The sequence below is a fragment of the Ambystoma mexicanum genome, chromosome 8 (assembly GCF_040938575.1).
Source record: "Ambystoma mexicanum isolate Mex_15411 chromosome 8, UKY_AmexF1_1, whole genome shotgun sequence".
Classification (NCBI taxonomy): Eukaryota; Metazoa; Chordata; class Amphibia; order Caudata; family Ambystomatidae; genus Ambystoma; species Ambystoma mexicanum.
Genome location: NC_090929.1, coordinates 698522311 through 698535070, shown reverse-complemented (window position 1 = coordinate 698535070; position 12760 = coordinate 698522311). Strand labels below are relative to the sequence as shown.

General features: G+C 43.8%; 2 protein-coding genes across 5 annotated transcripts in view; one reads left to right on the top strand and one right to left on the bottom strand.

The window, feature by feature from the left end:
* The window catches only part of LRRC20 (leucine rich repeat containing 20), a 2045340-nt gene that overhangs the window by 775491 nt on the left and 1257089 nt on the right, over positions 1-12760 (bottom strand). The window contains exon 5 of one of the 3 annotated variants that reach the window (XM_069610507.1): positions 11483-11535. The exons of the other annotated variants lie outside the window; for them this stretch is intronic. Within the exon in view, the coding sequence (XP_069466608.1) occupies positions 11498-11535 (38 nt within the window). The 3' untranslated portion in view covers positions 11483-11497. Of the gene's footprint in view, positions 1-11482; positions 11536-12760 lie in introns of those variants that run through there. 3 annotated transcript variants of the gene reach the window in all.
* The window catches only part of LOC138472367 (ropporin-1-like), a 430658-nt gene that overhangs the window by 40760 nt on the left and 377138 nt on the right, over positions 1-12760 (top strand). The window lies entirely within an intron of this gene.

The window sequence follows — 12760 nt, the reverse complement described above, 5'->3', positions numbered from 1 at the left end:
GAAATGCAGAGTGAGTAAGCATATAGGATTGTGAAAAAGAGGAGAAAAGAATACCATAAAGTGAGTCAAGTACACAAAAGGAGAGGAAAGAAAGAGACACTTAGGGCTAGGTGGCACCAGAAGGGCCTGGAAGAGAGAAAGGGAAGAACAGGCACCTGTGAGGGGTCAGAAATGTGAGGCAGATAACTTTGTGAAAGTTTTTCAAAATATGCCATGTTACAAACTCAAAAAGTTGGATAAACGCCTCACTATTACTAAACTGACGAGGATTTCCCTGCCTAAAATAAACTAAAGGAAACACTAACAAAAAGTTTCTGTCCCTCAAATTTATACATAAAATAGCACAACAGGGTAATATATAGCAGTTCAAAATCAACAAATGTAACAGTTAAGTTCAGAATATGACTGTCCCTCCTTATAATCTGTATGAATTCCACTTCCCCAGATTCAAGCAGGATTCTGTACAACAGTTCCAAAAGAATAAGGCAATCCTGTCTTGTAATAAAGTTCCAACACAGGTCTTTGTGATTCCAACTTGATAACAAAAAAATTCCAGCACTTCAGAATTATTCAACAAAGGTTCTTTCTCTTCCACTTGTAATAGTAAGAACTAAAACAGCCTTCTTTGCATAAACCAAGAACACGTCCCTAGTTCTTCACCATCAACATGAATTGCCTTCGTCAGGGTTGTTTTATAACAACATAGTTGTTTAGAAACATGTATATACTTTTGCAGCAGTTTATATAACACTTTCTACAACAATGAAAGTGTGTCAGGATGACTTGTTAACATTACTTTATAGCACTTCATCAACTTCCACCTGGTTTACTTCTGTGTCAGGCCCACTACTTCAAATACACCTGGCTTACTCCCATGCCAGGCCTACTACTTAAAAGTGCTCTGTTTGGGTATACGCCCCGGCCCGAGCAGTGTAAAGTGTTATTACGACCTCTGACCTGGTATACTCCCCTGCCACAGGTCAGTAAATTATAAATAACAAGTGCCTCTGCGGTTGAAATCAGCTTACAACAACTTCTTAATGTCTCTTGCTTCACAACACCAGGTTTTAAGCAATTCTTCACTTTTGTGACTTCCAAAATCTCTGCAAGTTAAGCTCCTCTCCTTCTGAATAACCTTTAACAGAAGGGCAGCCTCCTTGCCACTTTGGTTTGCCCACTTCTTTATCAACTAAACACTGACAATGATATGGTCTTATTCTGATTATTCCTTGGCATTGGCATTGTGGGTGTATACCAGCTTCTGTTATGCAATTCTTTAAACATGGGCAATAAGCTTTATAAACTCTGGGACTTTCATTTTCCCCCTTCTGACCTTGGCAAGGTTTGTTGGATTTAACTGCCTGGCTTTAACTTTCTTTTGGCTTTGGTAATGGTAGTTTGCATTGGGTTCTGAAATGATTGCCCCATCTTGTTGCTGGGGTTTAAATAAACTTGCATGCTTAAAGTTACAGTCAATTGATTTTACAAAATAATGTTTTCTCTGCTTTCTGCCAGTTCGGCATTGCCGCCTTTCAGGTTTTCCTTTCTATGCTTTTGTTTTCTGATGTTAACGTACCTGCTGTCAGAAACCGAAGGGTATTTTCCCATGCAGACCCAAAGAATCTTTTATTCAGGTGGCCAGGGGAGGGCCATCGCTTTTGGATCCCAACCCTGAGGGTGGACACGCGAGGGAGGATCACCTGGGTAGGGGAAACTGGGGTTGCTTTAGGGGGAGATGCAGTATCCCCACCAAACAAATAATGATGAAGTCCCAAATGCCTTCTTGGGATACCTTGGTTCCCATAACCCAAATCCAAGTGACAAGATTTTTAGGTCTTGTTCCACTTATCCTGGCCCTAGAACGAGAAGAGAAGGAGTTGAATGCCCAAGAGGAAAAGGAAGGCCCCAGTAACACAGAACCAGAGCTCTGGAAACCATGTTCCATTGTTATATTCCAACTATAAAGAAGTCCATCTAGATCCTGAATATTTGAAACATCCGTAGGTGTAAGGGAGAGGTTAACCTCCTCTTTTTGGGAAAGGCAACTCAGGTGATCGTCTTATTATCCTTATCAATATCCCGATAAAATGCTTGAGACACCTTTTAAATCTTGGTTCCCCCTTCAACTGTTTTCCTCAAGCTCAAGGGGGCATTTAGAATCACACTTCATCTCTCCCTCCCCAATCTCAAGAAATACTGAGACAAGGAGGAGGCCACTGAGATCCATGAAGATTACACCTAGGAATAACATGGGGAAAGCAAGTGCAACCAACTGTAGAAAACGCTCACACTGTCCTGTTGATACAGTCAGGCAGAGTTAGGCACCCAATACTGACTGTTTCCACTTAACAAACTGGTTCCATATATAAGGTGCGGAAATGATCATGCAAATGAGCGAGCTGGGGAAGCACAGGGGACCCAAGAAGCTTGGAGTTGCAGGAAGAAGGATCCAGAGGAGCGTGACATGCTGGAACGCTGAGCCAGTGTGCAAAGTGGGTTGCAGCGTGTTGAAGGAGCTGTGCCTCTTGCAAGCCAGAGCAAGGCAGCTGGGACCCTTCTGGCACAATCTGTGCAAATGCTCGTTCCTCTGGGATGCTGGCCGGTCCCAGAGGTGTCTGAGGGGCAGGTGGCGAGACATGGGGTAATAAATAGAGACCCAGTGGCGTGCATTTGGCTGAGGGGGGATAACAGTAATGTGAAGGTGCCAGGCGGCACGGAGAGAAAGGACGGAAAGCAGGTTGAAAGTAAAGAAGGCAAGCGGCCCGAAAATGAAAAGCAGGTTGAATGTAAAGTGGGCTAGCGGCCTGAAAGTGAAAAGCAGGTTGAAAGTAAAGCGGGCAAGCGGCATGAAAGAAAAGCAAGTTGAAAGTAAAGCTGGGCAAGTGGCCCAAAAAGGTGTAAAACAGACACGAAGAACAGTGAAAGAAAGGAAGGTGCAAGAGGCACGAAGATAAAGAGAGAAACAAAAAGGCAAGAGGGGGCAACAGGGACAGAGTGGTTGTGTCTAGGAAAGGCCAAAAGCCTGGCATTCTAGAAAGCCTCTGGTCCTACCCGAAAGAAGATATAGTGTATGAAAGAACTGTTGAGTAAAGCATATTCCAAGAGTGATGTGTGTTTAATAGTTGGAACTTTAAGACGTCAGAGTGCAACCCGATAAGGAGTGACTTTGTGTTTAAGAGTTGAAAGGGTCTGGTCTTGGGGAAGGGAAGCTTAAGGGGCCTGAAGACTTGATATTTTTTGGTTGTGTTATTAAGAGGTTTGAAGCTTGGGGAAGGGAACCCCAAGAAGCTTACAGAAGGAACTGAGATACATTAAGAGAACTTAAGAACTTTGTTAACCACAAGAGGTCTAAGAAGAAGGTTACAAACAGCTCTGTTTGACATTGACCAAGTAGCACCTGGTCAGAAGACCACCTGGAACCAACTCTGTCTCCCATTTTTGTTAAACCACTATTTTCTTATTTTAAAAGACTCCCTATAACATTTTTGTATAGAGTGAAGGCAAGCATAGGTTCAGACACAGACGGACTTATTTTGGACTACTAGACAATGACTTCCATTAGAAACATCAGTTAAGGGAACTTTCCCTTTAGAGTTAGGGCCACTTAGACATTACACAAACCCAAAAGCTCTAGTAAATAAAGGTTTTCAAACTAACCCTTTAGAGTCTGTCTCTCTTGATACCATGCCTGACTCAAGCTGATCTGAGCACGCAAGCGGTCACAGAGCGCTCCGGTGTCACAATAGCTTGGTGAAGTCACCGAGTATGGCGTGCACGTCAGTTTCTCTTCATGCTCCCAGGTCTTCTGCCTCAGCTGCTCCTCCCGGTCTGGCAATCTGCTTCTTCCTGTCTGGCGCTACCCGCGCCACTGGAACACGGGACATCGTCTGCTCCAAAGACTCTCCGTTGCTCGCCTGCCACAAAAGAGAGCCTTATAAAGGGGGAAGCTTCTTAAAATATCAATTCGCGCTGCGCAGCCTCTGCAGTCTAGGTCTCCAGGGGCAAGCTTCCTTCTTTGACGCTTCCCGTTGTGCGACCTCTGCATTTAAGACTTCTGCAGGACCAGCTACTGCTCGACATTAGACAGTAGTGGTCCCGGCATCTTCTCTCTCCTCCAGTTTCTGCTTCTGCGTCAACGCAGAGAGTTCACAACTCCTCCACCTTCGACTACTGCTCCGCTCCTTCTTTCTCATGGCCTACACCTGAAGGGGCCGTTTAAGCCTCCCAGTGTTCCTCAGGTAGAAACCCAATTTTCAATTTTGTTCCTCTGCAGCCCTCTTACTTGGCCCAGTTCCTTGGGGATTATGGCACTTGGAGTCCATAATTCAAAAATCAGTTTTCGAATAGGAATGTTATTTTCATGCTCATTTATTTTCCTAATTATATTCCTTAAGGGAATATCACAAGGATAATTGGACAGACTTGGCTTTACAGAGAAATAAAGATGTTTACAGTCTAAATTGGTATTGTTTTAAACTTTTCTTTACTATTCCTTTGTGGTGTATGGGAGCATCCAATCTTAGGAGTTCCCCTGTTTTTAAAAGGGTTTTAATATCTTCCAATGCTTAAGGGTCTATTAATGTTTTCACCCACATTAAGATGTTCAACTTGGGAAGTAAAATGCTCTCTCTGACAAACCATTACAAGCGTTGGCATCATTGACATTTATTCCCTGGAGGAAATTAAATACCACATCTCACCCAACAGAGTCCTCTTATTCCCCTGGGCCCTTTCTCCTCCAAGGTGATCCTCCCGCAGAAATCCACCCCCAAGGTCAGGATCAGAAAGCATGTGCCTTTCCCTGGCCACCTCGGGGGAGACTTTAGATGGGGTCTTTGTGAGGATTCTGCAGGGCCCATCACATCACACACCCCACCGACACCCCCGTCCGTAATGTTTCAGATTTATACAAATGTGTGAAATCCACAACACCTGACAAAATAAAGAGGATATGAAAAGCAACATATGACTCACACTAACACTCAGGAGATTGTTGCTGGAGTAATTGGTGGTGAAGTTATCCATACTTTCAGATTTTAGGAATTGTGAGAAATCCTGGGGTGTCCTCACTTCTTTCCTCAATATATCCTCCCAGGTGGCCAGGGAAAGGCTGTTGCTCTCGGATCCTGACCCTGGGGGCGCATTCGGCATAGTAGATCAGATCTAAGACCATATTACCGAACAGGGGTTCAGGGATTGTGGGGGCGTCACCCGCACCTCTAGTTCGGTATTATGGGCAGCTGGGGTTGCAGGGGGTCCCCTGCATACATTATAGGCAGTGCAGGGGACAACCGGACAAAATCCCAAAAGACTGAATTACAAAATGCAGGCTAGTGGGCTCTGTGATTTTGTAATTTGGTCTTTTGGGATGCAATATTATAACGTACATCCAGGAAGGATCCCCTGGGTGGAGGAGACTTCGGGAGTGGGGATGGGCCACTCTTAGGTGAGACATGGTATTCTCCCATTTCGCTTTCAGCAGGAGTCCAATGTCACCCAAGCCTTTATAGGCTATTGTCAATCCCTTTCCTAATTTTCGCTAAATCATTTCATAATAGCTACCAGTTAAATACTGGGGCAAGGAAGAGACCAATTAGAGAAATATATCCTATCTTTAATGGAACAAACACATACACACATCAGTTAGGTACTCGGATGAGGAGGAGGCGTGCAAGAGAAATGCAGAACTTCCAAAGTTTAAAAAAAAGCAGGAAGAACAGTGAGAATGGAGTCAGCTGTGGAAGCAGGTCTATGGACTGCTGGAGGAGCAGAGACCTCTCCGGGAAGGCGACGTGGCAGACGGAGTGCTCGAGAGCCCTAGAACGATGCAGAGTGCATGCAGTGGGAAGCAAGACAAAGAAGCTGGAGACCTGCAGCAAACTATGGAACGGGAACTGGCGTGACCAGGTGAAGCTTAAAAGTGAGTCCAAAGCTGCAAGAGAAGCATCGGTGGCAGGAGCAAAGCCATAGAAACTCGCTGAGGAGACAGAGCGAGGCGCTGAATGAAAGAGAACTTGTGGCGGCCTGAGACTTAACTGGAACGCCGTAAGCACCGACCGGTGAGCCAACCTAGAAACAGGATCACCGGGGTAGCAGGCGCATGTTACACTTGTGGAACTTTAATGAATGCCGAACCAAAGGAAAGCAAACCTTTTTGAATGACGATTTAAATGAAAGCAAGAAAGCAAGCACTTTTGTATACTGATCCGAATGAAAAACAAGTACTGTTGAATATTGAGCTGAATGAAAGCAGTGTTGTGACATACTATGCAGTGAAGGAACTGTGTGGCGTGAGAAAGCATTGGCAGGAGCTATAAGAATGTATAAAAGGGCAACAAGCTAATAGGGGCAAAGCAAGCCAAATGAAAAGTGGCAAAGCAAGAATTGGTAAAGCATCATGAGGATGCAATAAAGCATACAATAAAATTGAGTCATATGAAGAATACATGCACTATGAAATTGGCACAAGGATACAATCAAATTAATCAGCAATGACCAAAATAAACCTAAAAACCAAATAAGAGATAGGATTACCCAAAAACATAATATGATGGTCACAGATGTATTATAAAAGGACATCCCTCATCGGGATACCCATAGTTTCAGTCTACAGGAGTTACACCATAGCATTCAACTGACACATAGCAGCTGTTGTCCTTCTCCTCCAAGCTTTTCAAACAAAATTACCTAGACAATGGGTTGCCAGCAAATCTTTTGCTGCCCAACACAGGAAAATCGCAGCACTAGCAGTTTTACGTTGCTTAAACTGCGGCCTCAAAAACATCTTATATCTACATATCTTGGGCACACTATCACATTTGAACAAAGTGGACAGTTTGGCAGGTTATGCTCGCCAGTGGAAGAATCTCCATTTGCAGGTCAGTGTAAAGTGCCCTCATTTGCTTCGGATGCATAACATCAGATATATTTCAAACCCACGTCTCTCTTTTAGGAGCCAATAACTAGCAAAGCTTCTGGATTGTGATATTCTGGCTACAATTTCTCTTTCCCATTTAGCCACATAGGTTGATCTTATATTGTTTTTGTAGCCTTGTGGGACTAGTTCTGGGTTCAGCCAATATACGGGCAGCCCAATTGAGGTGAATTCCACCTTAACAGCTGTAAACCAGGGTAAGCTATGCCCACCCTCTTGACTCAGTAGGTCCTTTAGTGCATCTCTGTATCTACCCAATGCTGGGTTATCCCACACCTGAGCTCAAAGGAAGGCTGGCTTTGCAGATGAAACTGATACTATGTAGATTCATTTCCATAAAGGTTTGGAGATTTGGCGCATTATGAGGTAGCCCCAAAATATTTTTTTAGAAATGTCTGTTCTGCAATCTGGAACTTTCCACTGTTATTCATCCCCCATAATTCTGCCCCATAAAAAACAGCTTGCCTCGCTCGACACTTATAGGTTTCCAAGGAAACACTCTCTGCTCCATCCCCATGCACAGCTGCAAATCTTAATAATGCACCACTATATGTCACCAGTGTTAACGCAGCTCGCTCCACCTGGCCACCCCAGGAACAGTCATTTTTCACTCTAACTGTGATCATTCCGCCAAACTTGATCTATAGGCCCGTCTTTTAGCTTCAAATGGAGTTTGAGGCTTCTCTTTGGCTTGGATCTTTTGAATACTATTGTCTTGAAATGTTCAAAGATAGACAACTGTGTACGTTGCTTCCCTCCCCCCAGGGTAAGAGAAAGCATAACAGCGTCATTAGCAAATAACAAAATGGGTACTTTCTCACTCGCCAATGACGGTGCATCAGTTGGCCTACACAACAATTTGCTGATGATGCCATTAATATAGAGACAAAACAGACTGGGGCTTAAAACACACCCGTGTCTAACACCAGTTTCAATGTTCCCTCTCTGAGTTGTCAGTCCATCAATCACATACCACAGCACCATCCCACGAGTAAAGGATTTGGACAGCTTTTAATATTGTGGGCAGCAGACCAAGCTCACATAGTACTCTCCACAATTGCATTCTTGGAACAGTATCAAATGCTGTTTAGGTGAACAAATTTAGCAAAGATATTGATGCTCCTTAGGATCACGTACTTCTCTGTGATCAGATAAAATCTCAAACACTGGCCAATGCTGCTAATAATTTGTTGAAACCCCGCCTGCCTGTGGTTAATTGCCCCCACATTCAACATACAGGCTTCGAAATGAACCAAAACCTCCCTAGCAACCATTTTGGCCCCTGCATCCAGGAGGGAGGTGGGTCTATAGTTGGATGGTGACGCCCTATACCCCTTCTTGAATACTGGTCAAGGACAGCCTGGTTCCAGGAGGCTGGTACCTTATTTTCTGCCAATACTGCATTGAATAGTTTAAATAAATATGGCGCCCATAGCTCCACCTCATTACGGGCCAGGGAACTTGCCAAATTTGTGCAACCAAATGGGCCCCTTGACCTCTTCTAGGGTGAGAATCAAGTGATCACTAACAGTACTGTGATTCACCCGCTGTGTATCCAATTCCCTAAAAACGAGTGGCCTTGTTTCACAACTCTGCCGGGATGCCATCCTGAATGATATTAGGATCATGAGTCCCAGCTCCCAAGATTTCCCAAAAACACCATGAGTCTTGCAATCTCGCTGCAGCAAGCAATAAGTCCCAGAGGCTAGCTGAATATTCAATTTTCATGGGCTTGATTAAATCCCTATATCTTTTTCTGGCATCCTGGAGGACAGCAGACCCCTCTAGTTTTATAGCCTTTGCTTGTATGATTAACGCATTTTTTGCCTGCCGGCATTCCCCATCTTACCACGCAGTTTTGCTAGTCGCCTGCTTTTTTAACAAGAGAGGTACGTTTGCTAAACCAGTCTCCCAGCACCATAATAAGTTCTTCATGGAGGGACAAAATCTCGGTGCCATTTGATTGATTAACCAGGAAAAAAGATTCCAGCATTGGCAGAATATTAGAGCAGATTTTTGGTAATTTTATCCCCAAATCAAAAGCCCTCCACTTTATTGTGCGCCTCCTCCACCCATAACAATTGGGACCGAATCACTGACAGCAGGTTCAGATGTCACTCCTATCAAGATTCACAGTACAGATAGAATAATTGGATGATGGTCACTTTCTGGTCGTTCAATTACCACAAAGTCAGAAACCCACTTCCATACTTCAACATTCAATAGGATGTAATCAAACTACTTTTTACATTAGAACTAAAGATTTCTCTCGCAGGACTGTCACCCCTAAACCTACCATTGCCCGCTCTCAAGCCTGCAGCCATGACGGAGCTGGCAGCAAATTCACTATTCTTGTATTTCTGCTTTGGGGGCTAGGCAACCAAGTCATGAATATCCCAAAGTGCATCTTCAACATTACCCAGTCCCATCATGATTTGTAGAGGTTCAAATTGTAAGTTAAAATCGCCCATTATTTTGATTGTTGACATTCCTGGGTGATCCTCCTTCCAAGCTCGAATTCTTTCTTCCAAAAGGGAGAACGAGCCAGACCCACCATTTGCCTCCTGCTGGTTATAGATATTAACTAGCAATAGTTAGCAGCCGTTTAGACAACTAAGTTGCACCTCCAAAAAGCCTTTAGAACCAACTTTTGGCACAAAGGCTGAGGTGAAAATATCAGTGCTAACCCAGATGAGCCAATCCCTGCTAGGTCGGCTCCCCCCCCTTGGAGTGCAGCTATAGAAAAAGTAGCTTAACCCTGTTGTTTCGGGGCCAGTAGGAGTCCATGTCTCCTGCAAACCAATAATGGTATAATTTTGCATAAAAAGACTCCAGCCCTCAGCATCCATATGCTTCAGAACCCCAGCCAAGATAGCACTTGGAAGACAGTCTGGGGGATAACCCTACTCTCCTCAACTGAGATGCCAGAATCCTAGGGGATATCCGAGCTGGTGATCCCATCCTTTAGAGATGGATGCAGGCACCTCCTGTCATTCGATGTCCCCGTCACTAAGATATTCATCACTACTCCTTGATTGTTGCTCACTACCTGCTTGTCACTTTCTTCCTGGCTTTGATTTATCGGCTCGCATGGCCCACCCTCCACTGCTCTTGCCCCCACCTGAGTTCATTTAAAGCCACTGGACTTACTAACGAGGGGGATAAGCGGTTGGGAAGGGTCGGTCCTGGAACTTGGGACCATTGTGTTCTATGACGCCCTTGTTGGGGCATGTCATATTCTGCCTTCCATCCAGTTTATCCCCAGTGATGCTCACTGACCCTGGAGATTTTAGTTGGGATATCACTTACGCTGACTGATATCTCCATATGACTGTTTCATAGACAATAGTCCCTCCACCAGCCATGGGGACATCAATTGCACCTTAATGTTATCCCTAAATGTGGTAGAGGAAAGACATGAGCACCTGACAACATCACTCCTGGCTATTCAAAGGCACCCCTTCTTAACCGTCAGCCAGTGACAGACCTTATTTACCAAACTCTTATCTGATTGCCTGTAGTGACTTCTTGTTCTTGGGACTTTTACTTAATAAAAATGGAAGGTGCATTTCTGGGAGATCGCAGTGGTTGGAATCTCAACAATAGGCCCAGCCCACTGGGTCGCAGAACCATACACGTAGGGGTACGTGTCTTACGCTCAAAAGCATTTATCACCTTTTTGAAGAGTGTTGCGAGGGTACACATACACTGAGGCAGTGGCCCCTCGGCACTGCCATCTATATGAGGCAGCCTTCTTGGTTCAGGGTCCAAACTCCTTAAAGCAGCAATTTCCTCAAATATTAATTCATTGTCCTGTTTCAGTGTCTGGAGTTCTTCCAGAATAGATGTACAACCCCCACATTTCACCACGAGCTCCGAAGCATGAGCAGCAGCAGATTGCCCACTGTAATCAGGTCCATGATTATCTGAGGCCTTCCCCTTTTCTTCCTCAGCCATTGCGGAGAACCTACTATAAGTGGGCACAATTATAACCTCCACCTCCTATCCAAGCTGGGGCTCTTCTATTCCTTCATTAGTTTTGGGGTTGTTAAATATTAAATATGTATTACATTCAACAGGTACAAGATATCGTTTCCCTTTGCTTTGAGCTGGAGTTTTAGAAATATCATATCCCGGAAGGATAGAGCCCACTTGTACCAAATCAGTCAAAGATACTTTACCAGCACCAAGAGCTAGTTTGGCCTTTGCACACATATCTGCCTGTGTATCTAGCTTTGTGGGGCATGCCAAAAACATGACCTTCTGTTTGGGAGGTGACATATTAATTTGCTCCAAACGAAGAGAAGAAAAGGATCCAAATAAGGAATCCTCCCATCCCTTGCACACTGTCAAAGATCCACCAGGGGGATGGTATACAATATTCATAAGAAAGTTTCAAAGCCTTATAACAAGTTCTGACAAAATATGAGTTACAGGCACTTCAATAAACATTCTGTGAATCCAATTTATATAAAGCTGGTATTTTAATCACAAAAAAGCACAGATGTAGAAATAAGCAAAAGAACGCGTCTCTCAAGTTCAATGCGACTGGCTTTATGCGTTTCAAGGGAAATTCCTCTTCATCCGAAGCCTCAATTGAACTTGTTGATGGATAATTGTAGATAAGCAAGGGGAGAGAGGAGAAAACAGAGAGGCTGTCTGTTACCGAGAGTCCAGAACTGGTTGGTTTGTGCAGAATAGATTGCATATCACTTTTTAGGTGCATTCCCATACTAAAGTACACAGGAAGGACATTCCTTCAATGCCTGTCTATATGTGAAAACAAACTTTAACATTTCGTGCATAGAGAGTCTATACCCTAATCATTAATTCGAATGTGCTCAGGGTGAATGTACACTTGGTACAGAATTGCTCCATAACCTTATTTGCGTGTGCCACACAATTACTGGCGCAATTAGTACACATGTTTCGGACATGGTTTTTGACATGCAGCAAGGCATCAAGGTCGGGAAGCAAGGATGTAATCTCACTGATCATGGCGTTTGCTTGATCAATAGGATAATCCCATATTCCCGCCCGTTTACCCTGTTAGGGGTTAAGAGGGGGGTTGGTCGCTTTACGCTTGGCCATAATGCCAAGAGAGATATAAACCTAACTGCCTTGTGAAGAGCCGAGATCAAGTGTTAAGACAAAATAATAGCACTCCACAAATGATATTTTCTCTAAATGTAATCAGAATATGCTATATGAATACCTTCATAATATAACAATTTAACACGTATAGCTGTGATGCCTTGCTTCAGTTTACCTACTGAAAAGCTTATAAAATGTGCAAGGTAGCACTACAAAGTGCAAGGTGCACGTGCCCGAACTCTTAATTTCCAGATGAAATGAGCGCCAAACAATGTGCAAACTATGCAAAGTAAAGTCATTATGACATCTTCAAATAACTAAACACGGTGGCCAGAACAAATATAAAATATATATGGCCAACAAAACTGAGAAACACAATATAAAAATCATCAAAGATGTCCAAATATTTCCTGATGTAATAAAAACCTCAGTTAAAAAAAATAAGTTACCTAAGGATGATAAAAATACATCACAATAGTATCCAAGTTGACCAAGTATGGAGAGCAGGGAACGCTTGGACGCTCAAAAGGCACCCGTCCGATCCCACCCCTGCTACTCGCACACGCTTTTTAAAAGGTCATGTGGCATACACACGAGTAAAACTTAAGGCATGTTAAAAGTGGGCTTTTAACATCAGTGGTATACTTCAGTTTAGTGCACGAGTCACTGTAGGGTATTTTGTGGAGATTTGGGGCCTGACGGTATTTTATTACCGCCGAAAAATAACTTAGC